The sequence below is a fragment of the Sinocyclocheilus rhinocerous genome, unplaced genomic scaffold (genome assembly GCF_001515625.1).
Source record: "Sinocyclocheilus rhinocerous isolate Xijiao unplaced genomic scaffold, SAMN03320098_v1.1 scaffold232, whole genome shotgun sequence".
NCBI classification, from domain to species: domain Eukaryota; kingdom Metazoa; phylum Chordata; class Actinopteri; order Cypriniformes; family Cyprinidae; genus Sinocyclocheilus; species Sinocyclocheilus rhinocerous.
The window spans coordinates 236,093-258,591 of NW_015641295.1; the positions used below are offsets into that span (position 1 = coordinate 236,093).

Below are 22,499 nucleotides of genomic sequence, written 5' to 3' on the forward strand. Positions count from 1 at the left end.
AATCCTGAGACTCAGACCTTTCCAATGATATGTTTTTTGTCAAGATTATAAAAAGTTTTGATTGTAAAAGACCGTAATGCATTTTGTAATATGACACTTGACACCGCCCACTAAGGGGGAGGAGACCACCACAAGATTTTAAAGTACCATTTCCATGGTAACGCAATGTCCGATTTCTAAATGTTTTCACAGGATGAATCTTGGGCTTCTTTATGATGATTACTAAAAGATTTGATAGAGAAAAAGGACAACAACAAAAAAGAGCGCCAAGTGTCCCATATAAGATTAATATACACATTCTATAATAAACAAAAGAGTGTGTGTTACTCACCGCACTAAGAGTGCTCACAGAGTATTCCTTAGTGATCCGCTGGCGCTCTCGCTCCTGGAGTATGACAGAGTACTCTGCATGTTTGGCTGGATACTCCTTAATCATCAAATCAATGACTTCATCACTGCGCAGAGCAGTGAGACCTGGGGAGAAGAGAGGAACTTTGGTATAGGGATCTTGCATTTAGTCTTAGGCTGATACACTCAACTTCTTATTACAACTACTACAATAAATCAAGCTACAGAAATGCCAAGTGGAGCAAATTATGAATTAAACCACTGTGTTGGAAAAGTGAACTATTTGAGTTTGTATACAGACAGTCCATCGCATATTTTCAGGGTAAGAATTACAAGTTTTCAATTTTACAAAGTTATTATTTTATTGTTATTATTATTTATTTATTATACATTCAAGATATACAAGAAAAAGAACTGAGAAAAACTGAATTCTTACCCAAAGTACACTGTGTTTCAGTAATGACATTTTGCTCTCTCAGATAAAGTTTTTCTTTGTGAGACAGGTCTCTTCTTTCCAAATCTGGTATGAAGTTAAAAAGAAAGAAATTCATCTCTGTCATTAGTAACTGAATCTGTAAAATATAACCACTATTTGACAAACAACGTGAAAACCTCTCAATTCAATTTTCCCTGCAGACAGTTAAGGCGCTTATTATTGTTCATACCTGGATATTTCCGCTTGAATGACGTGACTCCCAAATACTCGCTCACTTGTTCTTGTAGCATATAATACTCCCCTGTGTCATCCGGAGGCCACTTGTATTCCGTCAGATTCTCCGCAAGAAAGTATGTTGGTCTGTAATGAAACAGAAAGGCTCTATACACAGTAAAAGTTTCAATGTGTCAGAGTAAAGAATGAAAAACAGTTTTGGCCAGCCAATAAAGCCATCAACAGAGGCCAGTTGCATAAACTTAGCCACCATGTTAAGACTGTGTCTAAAGAAGTAGTTTGACCAACAAGCAGTTACCAAGGGGTAATCAGTCTTACTTTTTTAATACAAATAAGACCAATCTACCTTTTCATAACTGAATTAAAAAAGTTATGACAAGTCTTTAAGAAAAATAATCAGATGACTAACTTTTTAAGACTAGTCTAAACGGTTTATGCATCCGGCCCCTGGTGACAGGTGAGGATTCATAGAAATACTAGAAGCTACATGAGTGAAAAATGATGGTTCGAGGAAAAACAGCTACATAATTCCTTGTCATGGGAAAGGAATATTTATAATAAATAATATAAATTAATATATGAAACAAACCAACAAACAAATAATTAAGACTGGTAAGAAATATTTTTAGATAAATTATCTTATCTGTAAGACACTACAGGCAAAAACTGTTTTTTCGCCTCAAGCACTGGTCAGTTTTGAGATTCTGGGCAGTTTGGCTTTTCATAAGGTGTCGTTTAGACTAGTGGGAAGAAAATATTCCAAAACACTTTTAAGTGTTTCTTTTATTCCACTTTATTATTTATTTATTGCACTTTCCCTTGCAGTTTTCCCTTTAGTTTGCACAATTTTATTACTTTTTATTTTTTCCTTTTCATGCTGGCTGTTGACAGTATTTTCAGATTTATGAAGTGATAAAAATAGACATACAAAATCCACTCTGCAAAAGCAAACAATTACGCAAATTAGAGCATATATATATATATATATATATATATAAATAACAAAAAAAATATATATATAATAATAATAATAAAAGTTTCATCATTTCCTTCTTCCATTGTATTTATTTGTAGTTCAGAGCAAGTAATGACAGGAAAGGCTACTCAAGGGTAGCATCACAGTTTTGTTACTGACATTACATGCACATTTTATATAAAGTGAATTTTTTATACAATACACGTGCTTGTTTGCAATCATTTCTTGAATACCATCATAGTTATAGCTGGAGACATACATCGCTGTTACACCTTACTTTGCAAAGATCGACTAGAATGTTAAGTTAAGGGGGAAACTCAGCTTTTTATTGCTGTTTCTTTTATTTATTATAATTCTAATAATAATGTTTTTCTTGATATTTATACTCTTGAAATAAAGAACTTTACCGCAGTATCTGAGATGTGGAAATTCATCTTTACATGTCTTCATCTTTATAGACTGATGTCAACTGCATTAGGACTGCGATGTATGAAATGTTCACCATGCTGTATATATTTGTGACGATTATTCTGATAATGTACCATTCAAAAATTTGGGGTCAGTAAGATTTTTTTAATGTTTTTGAAAGAAGTTAATAAATATACTATGTAAACAAAAACGTTTATTTTGGATTGGATTAATCACGATTATATATATATATTTATATATATTAGTGAAGCGATAAAAATAGACATACAAAATCCACTCTGCAAAAAACTATGCAAATTTGAGTGTGTGTGTGTATATATATATATATATATATATGGATAATACCTCAATATAACCAATTAATCTGGGGTAGTATGTGTGTGTGTGTAATGAGCTCTCACCCCAGCTCATGGCTGGATGTGTCACAGCTCCTGGAACTGTCCCCTGACCCAATCCTGCGTCTCTTGGGGGCTTGACTACCATCACTGGAGTTCTCCTCAATGTCATCCTGTTTGAAGAGTCAGAAATATGATTCTGATAAGGATTTTTCAATCTGGATTGAGTGATAATATGTTTAGAAGGGCTGCCTTGGTCTGAAGCCCATAAAATCATACTATGAGGCCTTGAAAACTATCAATGACTGTCTAACAACAGCTAGGAAGACAGCTGGGTTCCGTTCATATGCATTAATTTGTTTTAAAAGCATCCTTTCTCTGAGCATCGTCTGTTCATGAGCTCCATCGACTAGCAGGCTAATAGTAAATAAACAAAGACGACTGTTGCTCACATTCGCGCTGTTATAGACGCAGTTTACATAGACGCAGATACAATGCTATAACTGTTGTCTGTGCAACAAGATGTAACCCTAAACAGCCACAAACCTTCACAGACTGCGTCCCAGGAGTCGCGGGATTGCTATCGCACGGTCTCGGTGAAAGAACCGCTGCCATGTTGATGTTCTGCTGCTGAAAGTGCGTCACGTTCCGACCGGAAACTAAGAACGCGAGGACGCGTTCCGACCACAACACACACAGTCCTGTGTATCACACACTGTAATAATATATTAATTTAAAGATTTCATATTGAAAACAAGATTTCATTTAAATCACTTTCTTATTCATATTTGATGTACTTTTAATTGGAACAATTTATACTTAAATTATAGGAACTATGTGTTATGTGTTTGAATAATTCATTGAATAGACATAACTATTTATTAATCTATTAATCATTTATTTATTAAGGATTTTTCTTTCTTTCATTTAAGTTTTTTTTAATAAATGTTGTTTGCACTCCCATTTCCTTATGTCATTTGTTACACTGTTAATGTGTTTTAAAGTGAAACAATGAATGTCTGGTAATGTCTTCTTGTGTCTTCTACTTAAAGCCATGGAGCACCCTGATTAATTATTTAAGATTATTATTATTATTTAATATCTTACATTTACATTTAGTCCTTTAGCAGATGCTTTTATCCAAAGCAACTTACAAATGAAGACAATGGAAGCAATCAAAACCAACAAAAGAGCAATAATATGCAAGTGCTATGACAAGTGTCAGTTTGCCCAACGCAGTAAACGTAGCAAGGAATTATATATATATATATATAGTTTGTTTTCTAACTGCTTGTTTTCTTTAAAAAGGCCTCTAATAGCTTTCTCTATTATTTTTCTATTCTATCTATTTGTTTTCTTTTTATTTATATATAAATCTAATTATATATAAATATATATATATGAATATATTTAATATACAAATATTACATATTTTTCTTAAATATATACATAAATAGATAGAATAGAAAAAGAATAGAGAGAAAGTTAGTGTTAGAAGCCTTTTTTAAAGAAAACAAGCAGTTAGAAAGCACATCGTTTTTTGTTTATTATATAATAAATAAAAAGAAAACAAAGAATAGAAAAAGAATAGAGAAAGCTAGTGTTAGAGGCTTTTTTTAAAAAGAAAACAAGCAGAAAACAAAAGAAAACAAATAGAGTCTTAAAGAGTAAAACAAATAGATGAAATAGAATTAGAATAGAGAGTGCTAGAGTTAGAGGGTCAAATAAAGATGACCAATTCAAGAAATTCAAAAATATTTTGAATTTTTTTTGTATTTTTCTACTGTACCTATAGATTAGAAGTTACAAATTATTGAAACTATTGATTAATGACAAAATATTATAGAAAATAATTGACAGATTAAGGGAAATGTGTTTACTGCAGTGAAGTCTCTATGAATGACTCCCTAACTGTCCAATCGCAGACCGCATGGAAGTCTTATCAGCCAATCCGAACGCAGGAGGCGGGGCTTGTGAAAAAACAGGCTGATCCGCTTTCGCGAGCGTCTCTGTCTGGAACAGGAAGTGAAACCTGCTACTGCTGAGTGCTTGAAGCACTTTGTTGAGAAAGTTGGGCTGCGTTTGACGGCTCCGGGGCTTTGAAAGATGGACAGCCAAGGAAAAAAGGTGGTGGTTTGTGATAACGGAACAGGGGTACGTCCGCAACTCTAACACCTGACATTTATTTTTGGCATTTATTTCTGGTGAGGCAGACAGACCCCTAACAGGAAGTCACGAAAGCTTAGCGCATCTGTAAGGAATGTCTGACAGCTGCGTTTACTCTGCCCTCATATTCTTCTCTACTGAGATCTCTGTGTTACCCGACTCTAAAGTGATTTATGTTCTATATTTATCCTATTTAAAAATCAGCGTTTACTTATTCCACAGACTGCATTAGACGCTAACAGCATGCACAGTTCCTGCTAAATGTGGCTTGATTTGGTTATATTATCCTGATATATCGCTATATGATAATATAAATACAGTGGCACAAGTAAATATTTCGTTTATGGGTCGGTTGCATGAGCATACACCGAGTTGCAAGTTCTGCAGCTAGCAGGGTCTTAGCTTGCTCCAGTCAATCAGCTACCAAAATAGACTATTAAAATTAATTTTGCGTCGCTATGGTTACATTTAATCTATGAATGCTGCCTGTTATGAAATCATCCATGCTTTGATAACGCTTTGCATATTGCAAGCACCGGGTGGTGTTACTTCCTCACCTCGCTCGGTGGGAAGGTGTGTAAATCGAGTTTCACTAATGTTGGCGAAGATCTATCTTTGTAGATGATAAGAGTAAGTCATTATGCATAATAGAATTGATGCCTGATATAATTTGCCCTGGAATGTGGGGGCGTGGTCTTATGTCCTGACGTCATGTTTGGCTAGTGGGTGACTGGGCAGGTTTTTAACTCTGGAATCTGGAAATAATTGTGGTTCAGGAATATTTAGTATTTTTAGTAAATAGCAGCATTGTTTAGGTCAGGGCAGCCAATGAAGCAGAGAGCCTTGAGTCAGGCTCAGAAGGAAGTGATGTCACCTGTTAAAACCACAGCTTGCACAGAGAAAGCGTCTCTACTTGTCCGATGACCAATAAATGAGCCCGAAAGCCTTCAGACCATTTTTGGAATATGCTGAGTGATATGAGAAACAATTGATTGAGTTTAATGCAAACGAGTATTTGTTGGGGATGATTGATTCATAGAGCAAGCTGTCAGTGAAGGATGAAACCAGTCTGTTCTGAATATTTTGCTTGGCTACGACTCTAGCTTTGGATGGAGAATTAGCGTTAAACATCCTAAACAATATAGTATGTTCTCAATAAGTCAGTTGTTTAGTAGTAGTTTAACAGATCAATCGCTTCATTACATTCACATTGATTTGTTGTTGCAAGTCTGGTGAGCCTGAATTAAGTCAAGAAACTATATTTCAAACAATTAAAAACAAATTTATAAAAATTTGCAGACCACTAAATTAACTATAGAATGCCACAGAAATGAGACCTAAAACACGGAAACACGTTGTAGGCCTGAAATAAGGTCTGTGGTTAACACAAGCCCAAGATATTTTCACATTTTATACTACAGCATAAAATTAATCAGTAGTACCCCACTTATTTGTTATTTTTATTTTATTATTATTTTTTTTTTTTACCACACTTAAACTTATAAGTGTCTTAAAATAGGCAGTTGCTAAATGGGACTACAGAGGCTGTTGGTGACATTAAACTTCATCACGCCGAGCAGGAAAACTCATCGACTCATTATTTTGCTTTACAAACGTATTGTGTTTATACTCATGCTCTCTCACCGTTTCGACTGGAAATAAAGAGTTGTCAGAAACTCTGTGGCGGTGGTGATACTGAAGTCATGCGACCATCGTATATTTCCTTTTAGCCTATGATTTGAGCTTTTTTACATCTGCCAATTGCATTTAGACTTAATAAAAGTTGTGTTCATTCGTGAAGATTATCACGAGGAACAATACAGATGCACTGGTCGACCGGCAAATAATAGGAGCTGGCTGTTTTTTTGTTTTATTTTGGCCGATATCTGTTCCGAACACAAACTGCATTGCAATCATTTACTAAAATGCCATTCGTGTGGAAATATTATGGAATGTGTAAACAGGACAATAACAGAGGCCAGACACTGGACACAGGTGAAGCAGGAGAGAATAGACGCTCATGCTAAATGTGTGCAGCGTCTTTGTTTGGATTGTGATTAAAATGCAGTGGTTACCTCTAATTTAAGTGGCTACACATATTTTATTGTTTAAGGCCAGTTCGACCTTAAAAGAGCAAATAATCAACAAATACATTTGCTTAAACAATGGCAATCGTATATTAGAATCAGCCCAATTGCTTGTAAAAAAAATCGTCAATCAGAATCAGCCTTGAAAAATTATGATCTGTGCACAAAATATGTAAGAATAATAAACCTTTGTTGGAGGTTATTTATACTTAAATCTGTGAAAAATCGAATAAAAATCTATTATGATTTTTCTTAAAGGGGTCATATGATGCTTTTTTAAAGATCATTATTTTGTGTAGAAACCAGGGTGATGCTAACTTCTGTATTTGATTATTTTATATCTTTATAGCCTAACCCGTCTGTGTATTATCACATTCTTATTAAAAACTTGTAAATATGAGGAAATGTTAAAATGGTGATTTCCAGGCATTGAAAAGTCATGTTAATTAACTAAATCTTACAGGGTTATTGAAAAGTTCCCCTCCCCCCAAATAAGACGTTTTTCTAATTATGCTCATCTATAAAATATTTAATAGACTAGAAACTGCTATTTGTGAGTGCAATCTAATTGATACTTTTATCTGGTAAACATAAACACTTGCAAAAGTCAAAGAAATTCATTTTATCAAAAGGTGTGGGAACCCTATTAATAAATGCATCATAACCTCTGCACCAGCGAACCATAACAATGGCCAATTATCAACATGGAGTCAAAAATTAAGTTTTGTTTTGCTGTCTTGTTGGCTCTCCTGTTTAAAGAATTAGAGGATGATGAACACAGTATTACTTTACACATTACTTCTCTCTCTCTCCCTCTCAATCATGTAGTTTGTCAAGTGTGGCTATGCCGGATCCAACTTCCCAGAGCACATCTTCCCAGCACTGGTGGGCAGGCCCATCATCCGCTCCACAGCTAAAGTGGGCAACATTGAGATTAAGGTGAGCTCTGCACTCAACCTCGACTTTCTGGCCGCTCAGATGATCCATTTGGAGTTTGTTGTGGCCTTTTCTGAATACTACTCTGTCTATTGATGGGCTATCAAAGTTCATTTGTGAAACATATTTATGAAGGTAGAATGACGTCAAAAAGATTTGCATGTGCAGGGTAAGAGTTGTGGAATAGCTTAGTTGTTTTAAAGTAAGCCTCCATTCTCTCCTGTTTGAACTTTTTTATACTTACACGCTTTCCTTGTTCTTCACATGAAGTAGAATAACAAAAAAATGGTAAGTGCAGCCTGACGTGTGTTTTGTTTAACACTGATCGCCTGCTGAGGAGAGTGTGTTGCACCATGCAGTATTTCAAAGGTGTTCATGATTTGATTTCTTTTATTTTGTGGAGTATCTCATTCCTTATAACCAGGGCTGGGTGATATAGCCAAAACAATATAATATACAGTATACACAATATTCAATATAGACATACAATTCTATTTATGCATTTGCTCTAAAATGGCTTAAAATGTTTTTTTCTCTCTCTCTCTCTCCAGTAACATGAGCCATCATTTTAGCCAAACATCTTTTGTAGCAGATGAATTCAAAATGTTTAATAAAATAAGTAAAATACAACATTAATGCAATTAAAAATAATCAAGGTGAACATTTAGGAGAATATTTATTTCAAGGAGATTTATTTATGTGTGTATTTATTTATTTATGCATCATACAATACTATACAATAACAAACACACAGCAAGATTTACTTAAATATATTTTTATTAAAGAATTTGAATATCTAAAATGCCATGGATAAACAAAACATTTTGAATTGGTTCACTAAAACTGACAGTTTGAGTTAATTTGGACAGAATCAATCTATTCAGCTCAGAATCTATTCAAGTTTAAATGTTGGCAAAATATATTGTTAGTATTCGATATATCGCCCAGCCCTACTTCTAATCCTAGTTGTATTTCTTGTTCTGTTTGTGTATTGATTTATCTAAAATGCCATGGGGAATGAATCAGACTTTCTCACTAATATTTAGTTGTTGTTGGGTTTTTTTTGGTCTTGCATAATTTGTTTTCATACGCCAATATTCACCACAGTGCATTGCTCAAAGTGCTCTTGCGCTGCACTTTGTCTTCTGTTTCAAAGCTGCTAATGTTTTTTACAGAACTTGGCAACTATTCAGACATTATAGCTTAATTTCCTCCTCCTCCGGTCCGAAATAGATTTAGCAGAAGTTGGCCTTAAGATGCAGGGAAATGTTGATGTCTCTGCACTTTGTGTCTGTCTGTTGAATGTCCTCTGGCTTCTATAATGTTTGAGGAACTAGAAGAAATCCTAAATAGATTCTGATGCTTTGGCGTTCACAAGATATTGTTTCACACACAGAGTTCCTTTCAAAACTCTTTTCGAAGCCTGCATTTCCCTTCTCAAATAAACAAAATGTTTAGGAAGTCAGTCAGACAGATTGAAGAACAGAAATTGAAGGACAGCAGGCCTCCATTGAAAACACATGGCACTACCAAACACATCCTGTAACCGTGCCAAAGAACACATGGTACTTGTGCACACCGTGATAATCTGTACAATTAACATCCGGTACTTCATTCAGGGCCTTGCTAGTTAGTTATTAGAGGTATTAGCAATAGCATAACTGTTACCAAAGAATAAACTAAAAGCTGAAATACACTACACAACTTTTGCCCCAATTTGTTATAAACGTGTTTATTCAAAAATACTCTGAATTAATTTTTTTATCGTTCATCAACTGGAAAAAAAAGTTATTCAAATTATATCGTTCTTCTGTGTCGCTATTGATATAGTTGTAATATGGATATCCCTATTCTCATGTAATTAGAATGATTATTAAAACTTTATAATTATCGATATACAGCGGGTAAAATAAGTATTGAGTGCTTCACCATTTTTCTCAGTAAATATATTTCTAAAGGTGCTGTTGACTTGAAATTTTCACCAGATGTCGGTAACAACCCAAAGCACCTTTAGAAATATATTTACTGAGAAAAACGGTGACGCTGTAATTACGGTCTTTATTGTAAATAGGTCTTAAAGTCAATGCTAAAACTTTGAGCAGAGAAGCCTGTGAATGAAAATGACTAACACGTTGTGCATGGATGCATGCTGGTTCTAGTGAACGAGCGCAGCATCTGTCCTTACGCTCATCTCACCCCAGCGGCCGTGTTTACTGTGCTCGAGCTCTCCATGAACCGTAACACGAGGCTTTCTCGTGCCTCATACTGTAACTCCACACAGAATGTGGATGGGCTGTGGCAAATCTGGGACAAGAGATTCCCGGTGCCATGCATCTGCTGTGGAAATGCTGAAGCTGGGCTGCCACATTGAAATGTTTTCGGTGGATACTGACCTCGGGTTTCGTCATCATAGCTATGAGGTGAGGTGGTTTTTCTAACCTGTGACCTGTGATTGCTCAGGATCTGATGGTGGGAGACGAAGCGAGTGAGCTGCGCTCAATGTTGGAGGTCAACTATCCCATGGAGAATGGCATCGTCAGGAACTGGGATGACATGAAGCACTTATGGGATTACACCTTCGGTCCGGAGAAGCTCAATATCAACTCACGCAACTGCAAGATCCTCCTCACAGAACCTCCCATGAACCCGACCAAGAACCGTGAGAAGATCATAGAGGTGTGTAGTCAGACCATTCATGTCAATCACTCCAAGGTGCATTTCACCACATAATTCAAATATAAATAAAAAAAATACATACTTTACTTTCCATACAGTCAAATAAAGCCTACCCTCCTAAGTTTGTATTATATTGCTATAATGGTGATTTGCACGAGTTTCTTATTACCGTAGTGCAAAATTACCTATTTTAGTGTGAAATCTATCCAGATTCAAAACGTAACTTAAAAGGTAATTTAAGTATCTGATCTGGAAATTAGTATGACACAAGTTTGGCCGAGCCTCCCAATAAGTTTGGACAGTTTTGATGCCACAAACTGTGAATATACACTACCATTCAAAAGTTTGGGATCAGGAAGATTTTTACTGAGAAGTCTAAAAATAGTCTAGTTACATCCTAGTTTTATTCAACAAGGATGTATTTAGTGACTTTTGACGTCGTTACAAAACATTTCGGTTTCAAATAATTGCTGTTCTTTTGAACATTCTATTCATCAAAGAATCATGAAAAATCAAAGAATCCTGTATCACGGTTTCCACTAAAATTATTAAGCAGCATAACTGTTTTTAACAATGATATAAATAATAAATGGTTCTTGAGCAGCAAATCAGCATGTTAAGGATCATGTGAATGATGCTGAAAATTCAGCTTTGCATCACAGGAATACATTATTATATTTTTAAATATATTCATTGTAATAATATTTCACAACGTTACTTTTTTCACTCTATTTTTTATCAAATGAATGCAGCCTTGGTAAGCATAAGAGACTTTTTCAAAAACATTTTAAAAATCTTACAGAAACTTTTGAACAGTACTGTATCTTATGTTTTTGTCATTGTCACTTCAGACATGGTGAGGAAAAAGCCTTTTGTCTATTTTTTCCCCCCAACATTTCAAAAACTCATGACTTTTTAATCCTCATTGTTTAACAGTGTCATTTTTAAATAGTGGGTAGAAGTTCGTTTTTTTGTAACTTGAATGTATGGGGCTTCCAGTTATTTTACAAAAATAGTCTGTTATGCTGCTTAATGTTGCAAACTGGTATTTGTTATCATATTATATTATTTGAATGTATTATTGTAATCATTACACTGGTTTGTAGCTCAAATAGTTTTACCGTTTACTGCTTCTTTTTAGCTATAGTGACTGTATGAATGAAGTTTCACACGTTCAGAGGAAATCCAACACTTATGCATTGAAACTGGATAAATAGTTTTTTGACAGTGTTGTAAAATAGCTGATATACATACATCTGTGATGAGCAGCAGAACTATTCAGAAAGGAAATTATTTTTGAACTGGGCTAATAAGGGGTCTGGTGTTATTATAATGATTTTTCTTAATATGTCCCACTGTCCTTTAGGTCATGTTTGAGACATACCAGTTTGCAGGTGTTTACATCGCCATCCAGGCTGTTCTTACGCTTTATGCTCAAGGTGAGTTATCCGATGTTTATCCACAAACATTTTATTGTAGCTAGTGTGTCAACTATCAGTGCGTCACTTATTTCAGACATTGTATCAGTATTTGTGTGTTGTGCTACACCCAGGCCTGTTGACAGGGGTGGTGGTGGATTCAGGTGATGGAGTCACCCATATTTGTCCTGTGTATGAGGGCTTCTCTCTGCCCCATCTTACAAGGAGACTGGACATTGCAGGACGGGACATTACACGCTATCTCATTAAGGTACACAATATTCCAGTTGACATGCTTCAGCATCTTGTTTAAAATAATGTTATTGTTAAGTATCTAATTTAACTTCGTTTTGATTTCCTCATTTGACGCGTCAGGCCTTAGATGTCCCACATTGCCCTAAATTGCCCTATTTACACATTAAAGCAAACCTTTTGTATTATTCAGTCCTAGGGGCCACATTTTTGTGTTTGAAATTGCTAAATGCAGGGTCGTGGAATGAAATGGGGAAAAAAAACATGATATAGAGTGGGGGAACTATGATTTTCCTATTGGGTTTTATAATGGTGTTTTTTCAATTTATGAGTAAAATAAAGCCTGTGGTAAACATAACTTGACGATACTTTTACATTTTGTTCTAAAATGTAAATTACACGCATCCATACCCAAAACACAAATTCTGAAGTTGTTCATTTTTGAAAACGTATGTTTTTAATAAGTAACTAGATAAGAATGCTTTGGATGTGAGTGTGTGCAGTTAAACGTAAAAGTATCGTCAAGTTATGTTTACCATATAAATTGAAAAGTGTCATTATAAAACCCCATAGGAAAATCTCGAAAGAGCCCCCAGCAAATTACTCTTCAGGTTTCTGACGTCGTAGTTCCCCCTCTCAATAGAGACATGCTTTTTAAGAGTTTAAAGGGATCGTTCACCCAAAAATGAAAACTCTGTCATTGTTACCTCACCTTTAAGTCATTTCAAACCTGTATGCATTTGTTTCCTCTGTACAACATGAATGAAGATATTTTGAAGAATGTTGGTAACCAAACAATGTATGGACAAAAAATACAATGGAAGTCAATGGGAACCAAAACTGTTTGGCTACCATCAATGTCTTCTTTCATGTTCCAAAGTAGGGCTGCACGATAAATCGCATGCGATATGTAACGCGCATCTTGTCAGAAAGCCGGTTCTGTAATCAGCGGTAAATCTCCCATCACCTGCGTGCTTTCACATGGAGCAGCATTAACTACACAGAGCCGTTGTTCACTGACGAGCTGTGCAAAAAATCGCGCGAATATGAACGTGGTTTTGCGCAGCTCGTCAGTGAACAACGGCTCTGTGTAGTTAATGCTGCTCCATGTGAAAGCCCGCAGGTGATGGAGATATAGGAATTGACTTTTAGAATGTAATGAGTGATAGATGCTGATAGAATTTTCATTTTTGTGTGAACTATCCCTTTAACTTGTATTGAACTTGAGCCCTGCATTTCTAGAATGCTGTGCCATGTACGAAAAGCTGCAAAAGATGCGATGCGCGAATGCAAGAGTGAAACACATCCATCTGTGTATGCAGAAAAACTATAGAAAAGCAGTGTGGTGGAATGAAACCATGCATTCAGTTTCAACCGCCCTTTTGTTTTAAACTCTGACTTGTCACCTAAGAAGTGTTTACCATACTTTCTGGAAAAAAGTCGCACATAGGGTCAAAATTGGATTGTTGAGAAAAAAACACATATATGTTGCATCAGTGTGTATAGGTCCTTGCACACTGAGTCCGAAATTCTCGTACGAAATTTTCACACGTTAAAAAATAAATACGACCTCATGTTGTGTCAATCACATTTACAACACCACCGAAACTTTTTTGCATCCGTAGCAAGCATTTTGATAGGAAAGGGTGACGAATACGGAAAAAAACGAAAAAATGCATACGAAAATTTCGGACTCAAGTGTGCAAGGACCTAAGTCACATTTTATTACTACATTCAAAAATAATGTAAATATCGATAAATCAAACTTTACAAACATTATAATCACTATAAACATTATAGTGGCATTCATTATGCAAAACATTTGGTTGCTAAACTATTATTTATCATGTTGTACTTCTTTTGTCACAGTTGCTCTTGCTGCGAGGTTACGCCTTCAACCATTCGGCAGACTTCGAGACGGTACGCATGATGAAGGAGAACCTCTGCTACGTGGGATACAACATCGAGCAGGAACAGAAGCTTGCTCTGGAGACCACCGTATTGGTGGAGTCCTACACGGTCAGTTTTATGTGACACTGGGAGGAATTTTACGAACCGTTTTAACACAAGCTTGCGTTCTAAAAGGGTGTTAACGGCCTGCGGGGTGAAAGTATCCTTCTCACTGAGATGTTCGAAAGTTACACTTCAAATGTTACAGTATGTGAGGCAGACGTTTTTCTGGCTGGGGTTTTTAGTATGTGGTTTCACAAATTTCCCACCGGGATGCATAAGTGTTCTGCGTTTCTATGGTAATATGCTCTTTGGATTGGATTTAGCAGCAGGGAAATTCTTCAGTCTACACTTTGACATCCTGTCTGTGAGACGCCACACTCTGCTGGATTCTGATTGGCTGCTGGATGTGTGATTAAGCAGAGCGGCCTTAAGGGGGCAGCGGCAGCGGCAGCTCTGTGCAAAGTTCCTTCTTTACTCTGAGTTTGTAGGCATGGGTGTGGTGTTTCTTTCATTTCCTTTCTAAACCTTTTCTTTTAAAAAAGAAAGACTCAAACGAGCAAGTTTTGAAACAAGGAAGGCTGTGTGGTGTCGGAGTTGCTTAACCAGCATGTAACATCATTTCCTGCGTGGCCACAGTCCTTCCCCAGCTGGGAAGCTCTGCGTTTCCGACCTCTGGACACTCCTCAATGGGCTCTTTATATATACCCATGGCCATTTTCTCATTAGTCATCGGGGTTATGCTCGGCTGTGGGTTACCCTTCAGACCTGAGACTTTGCTCAGTGCAGCCAGTCTAACAGGAACATCTCATGATCAAGGTCAATTTGAAGTAGTGAAGCATGTGATAAGAAACCAGACAAATGTTGACACGAGGTGTGGTTATATACCACAGCATTTATCAGCTAGGTTACTTATCAGAAATCATAAATACTTGCTGATGTCCTGTTGCCACTGTAGACAGTTTAATAATGCAAGTCACACTAAGATGGATGCAAGGATGCATTAAATAAATCAAATGTGACATTAAAGTAATTTATATTATCTTACAATAGGTTTTCTGTTTTTAAAAAAAAAAGTTCTTTTGAACTTTAAATTCACCAGAGAATCCTAAAATATATATATACCACAGTTTCCGCAAAAATTTTAAGCAGCACAACACAAAATTTTCATAACTGATAATAGTAAAGAAATTAACATTTTTATTCAGCTAAGTGACTGTAAAGACTTTTAAATTGTTACACAACAATTTTATTTCAAATAAATGCTTTTTTATTATGATTTTCTCAATCCTGAAAAAAATGATATAGTTTGCATAAAATATTAAGCAGTACAATTGTTTTCAAAACTGAAAATAAGAAGAAATGTTTCTTGAGCAGCAAATCAGCATATTAGAATGATTTCTGAAGGATCATGTGACACTGAAGACTGGAGTAATGTTGCTGAAAATTCAGCTTTGATCACAGAAATAAATGACATTTTAAATGATATTAACATAGAAAACAGTTATTTTTAATTGTAATAATATTTTATAACATTACTGTTTTTAATGCATTTTTGATCAAATAAATGCAGCCTTGGAAAGCATAAGGGACTAATTTATATTTTATAAAAATAATCATGCAGTTTTGCAACAACATGAAAGTTGAATGAATTAAATTTTTGGTGATTTCTTTAAGAAAAAATAATATCTAATATTGTTCATTTATATGCCAATATAACAATACCTGGTAATTAACAGCAATGTTTACTAAAAAGTATGATGCATTTATGAATTCTAACACTGACCTTGCTGAATTTAATACTCAATTTAATTAAAAAATAGTGGTGGATTGGAAATCTCATCTAATGATGTCTTTAGAGAAGCAGTCATTTTATATAAGCAGCAATAGCATCAGAAGTTTATTGTGACTTTTTAAAGTATTGGCAGCCCTATTTAAATGTTCAATAAAGCTCTTTATATTTATGAATTGGCAGCAGTGTTGGGTAAGTTACTTTCAAAAAGTAATTAATTACTATTACTAATTGCATCATCAATATTGTATTTAATTACTCTGTCTGAAAATTTGTTTAGTTACTCAATAAGTAACTTAATTCAAATCGCTAATTAGGCTACATCTTAAAATCCCTATAAACCTTAAAGCATAGACAATAGAAATTAAACTCTTTATTCTTCAATTTGAGTCAAACATAGAATAGTTTAGCCTTTTATCTTTAAAACAACTGTAATACTTAAACATTTTTATAAAAATGTAACCTTCTTTGGTTAACAAATAGAAATACTCTGCAAAATATCTGAATAACAAAAAAGCTTAAGAAAAGTTCGAATCTTGATTTTTTTTTTAATCTATTTTTTGTATCTAGGTGAGGGCGTTTGCACGCAGGTGACTGCATATAAAGAGCTCAGATACGGGAAAGACTGTACCTCGCTTTAGTTTCATACGGGTTACATAATCAGAGAATATTTGTTTTTGATTTGAATTCGTTAATTTAAAAGTAGACACTTCAAGCTTTCTATAGACATATTTCTCATGTCTCCGTGTCAAGTATTCGCTGAGTTTGTGATGCGTAGAAAGTTGCTCACGGAGACCGAGACGGCAGAAAGCGCACCCTGTTTGTTTTGTTTATTTTACAAAAGCACAATGTTTTGTTGTTATTGTCAGTGTACACAAATAAAAGTAGGCCCTTTTTAGATTCGATGGATTTTAGTCTTATCTGAGTATTTAAGGTTTCTCTGTGAATCAGGAAAAACTGAAAGTGAACGCACCGGCGTGCAGAGGGTTAAAGACGCTGCATTCAATTTTATCTTTAGACTGTAAATTTAGATTTCAAATTCAATATTGATTTTAGAACTGTTGAAATTATTTACAGTATGTAACGCAAGTACTTTATAAGTAACTGTAATTAAATTACCTAAAAATTAACAGTAATCCCTTACTTTACTTTTTCAGTGGATAAGTAATTTAATTACAGTAACGCGTTACACCCAACACTGACTGTACGTTACCTTTCTGTATACAGCAAAAAATATTATATTTCAATTGACAAAACATACTTCCAATACTTTTATACATTAATACGTTTTACTGTATTAAGTAGTCAAAATATGAATTACTTTAATTTAAGCCAATATACTTTCACAAAATATTGTAAAACTTTAAGTTATATGTTGTATTTTAATCCACAATACATCTACTATATAATTTGCTATACATACACTATATAATTTAAGAACTGTAAATTATACAGTCACCAAAACGCTTGATCACTGTATTTTTACAGTAAAGTTCCATAGCTTGCCAGTTTTGTACAGCAAATATATCTTTACAGTGTAACCACACTGCTGTGTCAGTCTAAAAGTATATGACAGAAAAACGCAAGTAAAAATGGAAACAAATGACACCTGTTTGTTTCATTTATTTTACAAAAGCACAATGTTTTGTTGTTATTGTCAGTGTACACAAATAAAAGTGGGTCCTTTTTAGATTCGATTGATTTTAGTCTTATCTGTATCTGAGTATTTAGGTTTCTCTGTGAATCAGGAAAAACTGAAAGTGAACGCACCGGCGTGCAGAGGGTTAAAGACGCTGCATTCAATTTTATCTTTAGACCGTAAATTCAGATTTCAAATTCAATATTGATTTTAGAACTGTTGAAATTATTTACAGTATGTAATGCAAGTACTTTATAAGTAACTGTAATGAAATTATCTAAAAATGAACAGGAATCCCTTACTTTACTTTTTCAGTGGATAAGTAATTTAATTACAGTAACACCCAGCACTGAATGGCAGGGTGACTGATTTAAAGTCTTAAACTTTTTTCATATTCTCTGTTCTCCAGCTCCCTGATGGCCGGGTTATTAAGGTAGGAGGGGAGCGGTTCGAGGCCCCAGAAGCTCTGTTCCAGCCCCACCTCATTAACGTGGAAGGGGTCGGAGTGGCTGAGCTTCTCTTCAACACCATTCAAGCAGCAGACATTGACACCAGGTGAGCTCTAATTCCACACCTACCAGTTGCTGGTAGGATCCTCCCTCCAGTATACACTACACAGTTATGTGACACTTATTATGTGACACTAATATAAACAAAGCATCATCTAAAGATCGTCTTGTCGTTTTAGTAACTTTCACCCTTCACCCCTCCAGTATCAGTGAAGCTCACTGTGTGTTTTTATCTGTGCTTCCCTTCTCTCTCTGTCTCTCTGTCCCTCAGGGCCGAGTTCTATAAACACATTGTTCTGTCAGGAGCACAATGTTTTGTTGTTATTGTCAGTGTACACAAATAAAAGTGGGTCCTTTTTAGATTCGATTGATTTTAGTCTTATCTGTATCTGAGTATTTAGGTTTCTCTGTGAATCAGGAAAAACTGAAAGTGAACGCACCGGCGTGCAGAGGGTTAAAGACGCTGCATTCAATTTTATCTTTAGACCGTAAATTCAGATTTCAAATTCAATATTGATTTTAGAACTGTTGAAATTATTTACAGTATGTAATGCAAGTACTTTATAAGTAACTGTAATGAAATTATCTAAAAATGAACAGGAATCCCTTACTTTACTTTTTCAGTGGATAAGTAATTTAATTACAGTAACACCCAGCACTGAATGGCAGGGTGACTGATTTAAAGTCTTAAACTTTTTTCATATTCTCTGTTCTCCAGCTCCCTGATGGCCGGGTTATTAAGGTAGGAGGGGAGCGGTTCGAGGCCCCAGAAGCTCTGTTCCAGCCCCACCTCATTAACGTGGAAGGGGTCGGAGTGGCTGAGCTTCTCTTCAACACCATTCAAGCAGCAGACATTGACACCAGGTGAGCTCTAATTCCACACCTACCAGTTGCTGGTAGGATCCTCCCTCCAGTATACACTACACAGTTATGTGACACTTATCTAGAGCGGGTACTGAAGGGTGATGTTGACAAGCTCTCGGTAAGTTAGCCATTTCTATGCACATGTAAACGTGTCACCCAGCAGACAGAAATGGCCTATTTGCATCTAAGTTTGAACTTCTTCGCAAGTAGGGCTGTGTGATATAGTGATTATTCGCAATGATTTAGCAACATTGTGAAAGTGGTAAAGAGTCAGTGTTTAAATCAATGTAAAGATGGCTTACTTATAGTTCACTATAGTTGCTTTAAAAAAAAGTTTGAAATAAGTCTGTATTTTTGGTGAGTATCACATATCATACTGAAGGAGGAAAAAACATTCAGAGGCCTAAATTGAGCAAAATTTAGTGGAGTTGCTGATACTTATATGGCCAAAAAGTAGGAACTTCTCATAGCTTGTCATATAAATCAATGAAAGTACTTACATAAAATGCATATAAATATCAGTTTTTTCTCTATACAGTCAAACCAAAAATTATTCAAACACCAGATGTAATTTTTTATATCGTTTTACTAGTGGGTGCAGTACACTATAGTTAATTTATGTAAGTGAGGATAGCAAAATAAAGTAAACTGTGATATATTATACCCAAAAATTCTCCATACAGTGGACTACCAGTAGAATTGAAAACAATTAGGGACCAAAAATTATTCAGACACTTTGACCTGACCATGTTTTGCTTAAGTGTTTTTCTTTCATTTCTAATGCAACCCTTTTTACACCACAGACTGAACAAAATTAAGCATTGCTTGGTAATTGGTTGACCTAAATTGGTATTATTTAATTGTGTACATAAATTTAACCGCTGACAGCCTCATTATGTGACACTAATATAAACAAAGCATCATCTAAAGATCGTCTTGTCGTTTTAGTAAATTTCACCCTTCACCCCTCCAGTATCAGTGAAGCTCACTGTGTGTTTTTATCTGTGCTTCCCTTCTCTCTCTGTCTCTCTGTCCCTCAGGGCCGAGTTCTATAAACACATTGTTCTGTCAGGAGGATCCACCATGTACCCTGGTCTGCCCTCTCGACTAGAGAGGGAACTTAAACAGCTTTATCTAGAGCGGGTACTGAAGGGTGATGTTGACAAGCTCTCGGTAAGTTAGCCATTTCTATGCACATGTAAACGTGTCACCCAGCAGACAGAAATGGCCTATTTGCATCTAAGTTTGAACTTCTTCGCAAGTAGGGCTGTGTGATATAGTGATTATTCGCAATGATTTAGCAACATTGTGAAAGTGGTAAAGAGTCAGTGTTTAAATCAATGTAAAGATGGCTTACTTATAGTTCACTATAGTTGCTTTAAAAAAAAGTTTGAAATAAGTCTGTATTTTTGGTGAGTATCACATATCATACTGAAGGAGGAAAAAACATTCAGAGGCCTAAATTGAGCAAAATTTAGTGGAGTTGCTGATACTTATATGGCCAAAAAGTAGGAACTTCTCATAGCTTGTCATATAAATCAATGAAAGTACTTACATAAAATGCATATAAATATCAGTTTTTTCTCTATACAGTCAAACCAAAAATTATTCAAACACCAGATGTAATTCGTTTTACTAGTGGGTGCAGTACACTATAGTTAATTTATGTAAGTGAGGATAGCAAAATAAAGTAAACTGTGATATATTATACCCAAAAATTCTCCATACAGTGGACTACCAGTAAAATTGAAAACAATTAGGGACCAAAAATTATTCAGACACTTTGACCTGACCATGTTTTGCTTAAGTGTTTTTCTTTCATTTCTAATGCAACCCTTTTTACACCACAGACTGAACAAAATTAAGCATTGCTTGGTAATTGGTTGACCTAAATTGGTATTATTTAATTGTGTACATAAATTTAACCGCTGACAGCTATTCAACCGAATTCATTACATATATTTATATCAAAGTTGTATGACATTATCAAGATGAATTTGTTCTGGCACAGTTTAACTCTGAGATCTTGTCATATTTTATTACCATTTTCTAAACTATAGCGAATAAACTGCGATAACGTGAGAAATGTTGAAGGTGTCTGAATAATTTTTGGTTTGACTGTATCTCCAAATAATATGTCATTGTAAGATGATATTTAAATGCTTAGTTTTATGATCAAAAGTCTATAGGTTTTAGTGTGAGGCAAAACATATAATGCAGTGCAATACAATGACGACTGATTTTTAATAAAAAATGTAAATAATGTGTAATGTAATCAAATCAACCTAAGTTTCTTCAGTCCAGTAAATGTTCATAGTGAAATATTACTAACACTATAAAGGTTATTCTTACATTTACATGATATGCAAACCACAACCTGTCTATACAATTATACTAAAAGGCCTTTTACTTGTAAAAAAACTGTCAAGGCATGTAGTAGGTTACAGATTTTTCAGCTTTTAGACACTTGAAATTTGCTTATCGAATATGATACAGTAGGCTTTATAGGGTTAAGCTGGGACAGAAGAGAGTATTTAAAAACACTCAGATGTGTCGTAATGCCTCCTGTGTACCAGCAGGTGGGGCTGCATCACACCACCAAACTGCCTCGTTTACACAGGACGCCCCAGACTGCCCAGCTGAGCTCCATCTCATTTAAAACCTGGCCATTGGCCTGGAAAAGCATTTTGGGGAGCCTCAGAGTGGGCCGCATGTCGGCCCTCTATATATAGATGATCAATTACAGATGGCATGCCCGATACGGTCGAGCGGCGTGTCTGTCTGCTTATCCCCAAATTGTGTTTAAGGCTAATTAAAAAGCAATCGACTTTACACGAAGGCCTCCATGAGACCCTTTCAGCCACCTGTTTATATCCAGTTCAGGGTCTGAACACGGGCTCCGCGTACACCGTACACCTCATTATTCTCCCATTTGGGTCTGCCGCTCGATTCCCAAGCGGACAGTGTGCTTTTTATGTGTATTAAAGAGATCCATTCAGAGCGTTCGCTCGTATGTGGGTCAGTGTCCGTTCTGTTCCACTCCCCTGAAATTCTGGTCACGCTGTCTATTTAATACCCCCATAGAAATTCAAGATCCGGATCGAGGACCCTCCCCGCCGCAAGCACATGGTGTTTCTGGGTGGGGCGGTGCTGGCTGACATCATGAAAGACAAGGACAACTTCTGGCTGACGCGGGAGGAGTATCAGGAAAAGGGCGTGCGCGTTCTGGAGAAGCTCGGCGTCACCGTCAGATAAACATGGAAAAACATCCCACGACCCCGGCGTCTCTTTTACATCACCCGTCTCTTTTGTTCAGCCTGTCCTGCCAGTGAATCGTGCCATCGGGTGGGGATTTATGGGTTTGGATTATGAAGGGTGCTGGTGGTTTTCTATTGTGTTTTGTTTGGTCCTCTGTCACTGCACTGATATATGTGACCCTGGAGCACAAAACC

At 35.8% G+C, this 22,499-nt stretch overlaps 2 protein-coding genes across 2 annotated transcripts in view; one reads left to right on the forward strand and one right to left on the reverse strand.

Moving 5' to 3' along the window:
- The window catches only part of LOC107754742 (PHD finger protein 10-like), a 56,688-nt gene extending 53,250 nt beyond the window's left edge, over nt 1-3,438 (reverse strand). The window contains exons 1-5 of the mRNA XM_016571310.1: nt 3,305-3,438; nt 2,825-2,931; nt 1,014-1,144; nt 785-868; nt 332-474 (exon numbers count right to left, since the gene is read on the reverse strand). Coding sequence (XP_016426796.1) covers nt 332-474; nt 785-868; nt 1,014-1,144; nt 2,825-2,931; nt 3,305-3,373 — 534 coding nt within the window. The 5' untranslated portion in view covers nt 3,374-3,438. The remainder of the gene's footprint in view (nt 1-331; nt 475-784; nt 869-1,013; nt 1,145-2,824; nt 2,932-3,304) is intronic.
- A 1,341-nt stretch (nt 3,439-4,779) lies between these two features.
- On the forward strand, nt 4,780-22,499 carry LOC107754753 (actin-related protein 2-B). The gene is made up of 9 exons (XM_016571323.1): nt 4,780-4,912; nt 7,840-7,950; nt 10,408-10,623; nt 11,990-12,062; nt 12,176-12,312; nt 14,163-14,312; nt 18,084-18,229; nt 20,088-20,220; nt 22,132-22,499. The coding sequence occupies exons 1-9, from the start codon at nt 4,865-4,867 to the stop codon at nt 22,300-22,302; spliced, it is 1,185 nt and encodes a 394-aa protein (XP_016426809.1). The 5' UTR covers nt 4,780-4,864; the 3' UTR covers nt 22,303-22,499.